This window comes from Oncorhynchus masou, chromosome 28 (genome assembly GCF_036934945.1).
Source record: "Oncorhynchus masou masou isolate Uvic2021 chromosome 28, UVic_Omas_1.1, whole genome shotgun sequence".
In the NCBI taxonomy this organism is placed as follows: Eukaryota; Metazoa; Chordata; class Actinopteri; order Salmoniformes; family Salmonidae; genus Oncorhynchus; species Oncorhynchus masou.
Genome location: NC_088239.1, coordinates 66,431,532 through 66,435,756, shown reverse-complemented (window position 1 = coordinate 66,435,756; position 4,225 = coordinate 66,431,532). Strand labels below are relative to the sequence as shown.

The window sequence follows — 4,225 nt, the reverse complement described above, 5'->3', positions numbered from 1 at the left end:
TAAGGACAATTTGACCAAGAAGTAGAGTGATGGAGTGCTGCATCAGATGACCTGGCCTCCACAATCACCCAACCTGTCACACCCTGACCATAGTTTGCTTTGTATGTTTATATGTTTTGTTTGGTCAGAGTAATTAGTGTGATCTGAGTGGGCATTCTATGTTGTGTGTCTAGTTTGTCTGTTTCTGTGTTTGGCCTGATATGGTTCTCAATCAGAGGCAGGTGTTAGTCATTGTCTCTAATTGGGAACCATAATTAGGTAGCCTGTTTGGTGTTGGGTTTTGTGGGTGATTGTCCTTTTGTCCTTAGGTCTGTCATGTGTTAGTTTGCACCAGTATTAGGCTGTTTCGGTTTTCGTTACGTTTATTGTTTGTTTTGTGTTTTGATTCGTGTTTCTTCAATTTTATTAAACATGGATCGCAATAGACACGCCGCATTTTGGTCTGACTCTCTTTCACCTATAGAAAACCGTGACACAACCTCAATCCAATTTAGATGTTTTGGGATGAGTTGGACGGCAGAGTGAAGGTCAAACAGCCAACAAGGTCTCAGCATATGTGGGAACTCCTTCAAGACTGTTGGAAAAGCATTCCAGGTGAAGCTGGTTGAGAGAATGCCAAGCGTATGCAAAGCTGTCATCAAGACAAAGGGTAGCTACTTTGAAGAATCTCAAATATAAATTATATTTTGATTTGTTTAACACTTTTTTTGGTTACTACATGATTCCATGTGTGTTATTTCATAGTTTTGATATCTTCACTATTATTTTACAATGTCTCTTTCCTCTCTACTTTCTTCTCCTCTCCATTCCTCTCCTTTCCTCTCCTCCCCTCTCTTCTCTTCTCCTCTCCTCCCTTTAAGACCCTGTTCCCCATAGTAAGTGTTGTTTAGTGAGCCAGTCTATTTCTGACTAGACTACAGAGTATCATACACACCCAGTACTGCGCTGCTGTCCTTTCAGCTTTATTTCTGCACACACACACAGGATGCTTATATAAACAGAGCATTTTAGTTTTCAAAGATTTATTCATGGGCCAAACAGGGAGCCACATTGATGACTGTATTATACCTGATAACAGTCACACCCACAACTAGAATCTCTCTCTCTCTCTCTCTCTCTCTCTCTCTCTCTCTCTCTCTCTCTCTCTCTCTCTCTCTGTGCCCTTGAGCTCTGTGTGTCCCCACTCACGCTGAGGGTGAGAGCGTGTGTGTGTATTCCCTTGCATGTGTGTGTGTGTTTGTTTGTGTAAGTGTTGCAGGCATTGTTGGCAGCAGACATCCAGGGAGGAAGGGAGAACAAAGAGAGAAGCTCCTTAATGAGGCCTACTGCCGCAAAAACTAAACTAGGCCAGCTTTCCCAGCCCAGCGAGAGAGTGTGTGTGTGTGTGCGTGTGCGTGACCCAAAGTGCCACAGAGCTGCAGTAAGGACACACACACAAACAGAAAAGGAGCAATGATTTCTGAGCCAGCAGAGGCACTGGAGGTCATATCCAATTACATCAACCCAACTAACAGGATGTATCAGTAATACTATATTATGATTCATGAGGAATGTGAAGAATGAAAACCAACCAATATGTTTTGGATTATCCTCAACAGTAAGATCATTGAACAATGTTCCATTCCACTGACATGCAGGTACTGGTATGAAACTGTTATGAAGGTTCTATTGTCAATTTGTTTTTGTATTTAAAATGCCACTTTAAAATGTGTACTTAACACAGCAACAAAATGTCCTCGTGGGGACAATAAAGTCAGTAAAGTAAAGTACACACATGAAACTGCCTTCGTAGGTATGCCCTAGTGTGTGCTACTGTGCCATGTAGCCCAGGTAACTCACCGCTCTCTGTCAGGCCCTGGTGTATACTCCAGTAGTTCTGCAGACACTGTAATTCCTTTTTCATGGCTCTCTTACAGCGACAATCGTAGAGCGACGAGTCCTGTAGGACCTCTATGGCCCCCTGGCACTCTCTGCCAGCCAGCATGGTCTGGCGATCCCGCGCCCCGCCTGACAGGCACTGGCGCATGATCCTGTAGCTGGAGCTGCACTGGCTGTCCCCGTTACACAGCTCTAACGCCCGCACGCAGTCCAGCGGTTCCCTCCATCCATGCCCCCACACACACACCACACACACACACCCTGCAGCGGAGAGAGAAGAGGAACAATGATTAGTCATAATGTTAACAATAGTTAACCCTGACCCTAACAACCCACACACACAGCGTCTGGCGGCAAAATGTCATCATTATATTCATTTTAACGATTAACTTTAACCACCACATCCTACACCCACACACACACAGAGACACAGTACACACCATCTGGGGGAAATAAGGTAATATTGATATACGTTAAACTCCCACACAGCACACACTCCATCTGGGAGATTATTAAATATAATCTATATACTACATTAAATATAATCTACTTGAAATATATTTTCTTGCTACATTAGAACAATGTTTTTTTCTAATTACTCTGTTTGTTCATGCTGGTGTAAAAAAATATTACATTTTCCCTCAAGGTCAAAGCTAGAAAAGAAGAGCCAACGGTGTGTGTGTGTGTGTCTGTGTGTGTCTGTGTGTGTCTGTGTGCGTGTATGTGTGTGTGTGTGTGTGGTAGCAGTATAGCAGAGAGATCATTCCAGATTCAAGTAGAAATTTGACGCTTTTGCAGGTCCCCAGTAGGTCGGAAGACGCTGTCAGCCTTGTGCATAAATACATGATGTCGGGAGATTAAGTCAGTTTACTAGTCAAAAATAGACGTTTATCCAAGGACATCAAACACAGTGATATCTTGTTCAGTACAGAGCTGGCTGCAGGCTGTTTACAGGGGAGTTCTGTGTTTATGTCATCATCACTAAAATCACCACTGTGTCAAATACTGTCTGGGACAGTAACTTCTCCTCCATCCTCTTCTCCTCTCCCTTTATCTCCTCTTGTCCATCCTCATCTCCTCCATCCTCCATCCTCCTCTCCTCTCCCTTTATCTCCTCTTGTCCATCCTCATCTCCTCCATCCTCCTCTCCTCTCCTCTCCTCTCCTCTACTCTCCTCTCCTCTCCTCTCCTCTCCTCTCCTCTCCTCTCCTCTCCCTTTATCTCCTCTTGTCCACCCTCATCTCCTCCATCCTCTTCTTCTCTCCCTTTATCTCCTCTTGTCCATCCTCATCTCCTCCATCCTCCATCCTCCTCTCCTCTCCCTTGATCTCCTCTTGTCCACGCTCATCTCCTCCATCCTCCATCCTCCTCTCCTCTCCTCTCCCTTTATCTCCTCTTGTCCACCCTCATCTCCTCCATCCTCTTCTCCTCTCCCTTTATCTCCTCTTGACAATCCTCATCTCCTCCATCCTCCATCCTCCATCCTCCTCTTCTCCTCTCCCTTGATCTCCTCTTGTCCACCTTCATCTCCTCCATCCTCCTCTCCTCTCCCTTTATCTCCTCTTGTCCACCCTCATCTCCTCCATCCTCCATCCTCCTCTCCTCTCCCTTTATCTCCTCTTGTCCACCCTCATCTCCTCCATCCTCCATCCTCCTCTCCCTTGATCTCCTCTTGTCCACCCTCATCTCCTCCATCCTCCTCTCCCTTGATCTCCTCTTGTCCACCCTCATCTCCTCCATCCTCCTCTCCTCTCCCTTTATCTCCTCTTGTCCACCCTCATCTCCTCCATCCTCCTCTCCTCTCCCTTGATCTCCTCTTGTCCACCCTCATCTCCTCCATCCTCCTCTCCTCTCCCTTGATCTCCTCTTGTCCACACTCATCTCCTCCATCCTTCTCTCCTCTACCCTACTTTCTCCTCTTCTATCCATCCCCTCCTGTCCTCCCCATCCCCTCCTTTCCACTCCTCTCACTCTCTCCTAGCACTATCCTCTCCTCCTCTTCTCTCCTCCCCCTTCTCTCTCTCTCTCTCTCTCTCTCTTTTGACCTCTTCCAGTCTCTTTCTCCTCTCACTCTTCCTCCTCTCCCTCTCTCCTCTTCTCTCTTACCCCATTTTAAATCACCTAAAACATAAAGCTATGACAACAACTGGTGAAAATGCCTATCATGTAAATATAGGAAAACATCATAAACTTCTGGATTTGTTAGTAATGTGTTCCAGATTAATCTATAAAACATTCATAGGATCACATGGTGCAACGACTGGACAGACGAACAGGCAGCACGCTGAGGGCTGAAAAGTGACAGACCATAGTCTCTCGCCACTACCGTGAACAGATTTCAGCACCA

General features: G+C 45.7%; 1 protein-coding gene across 1 annotated transcript in view; it reads right to left on the bottom strand.

Annotated features, from left to right (window-relative positions):
• LOC135518106 (GDNF family receptor alpha-2-like) overlaps positions 1 to 2,111 on the bottom strand; it is a 77,215-nt gene extending 75,104 nt beyond the window's left edge. The window contains exon 1 of the mRNA XM_064943006.1: positions 1,840 to 2,111. Coding sequence (XP_064799078.1) covers positions 1,840 to 2,026 — 187 coding nt within the window. The 5' untranslated portion in view covers positions 2,027 to 2,111. The remainder of the gene's footprint in view (positions 1 to 1,839) is intronic.
• Positions 2,112 to 4,225: the final 2,114 nt, after the last annotated feature.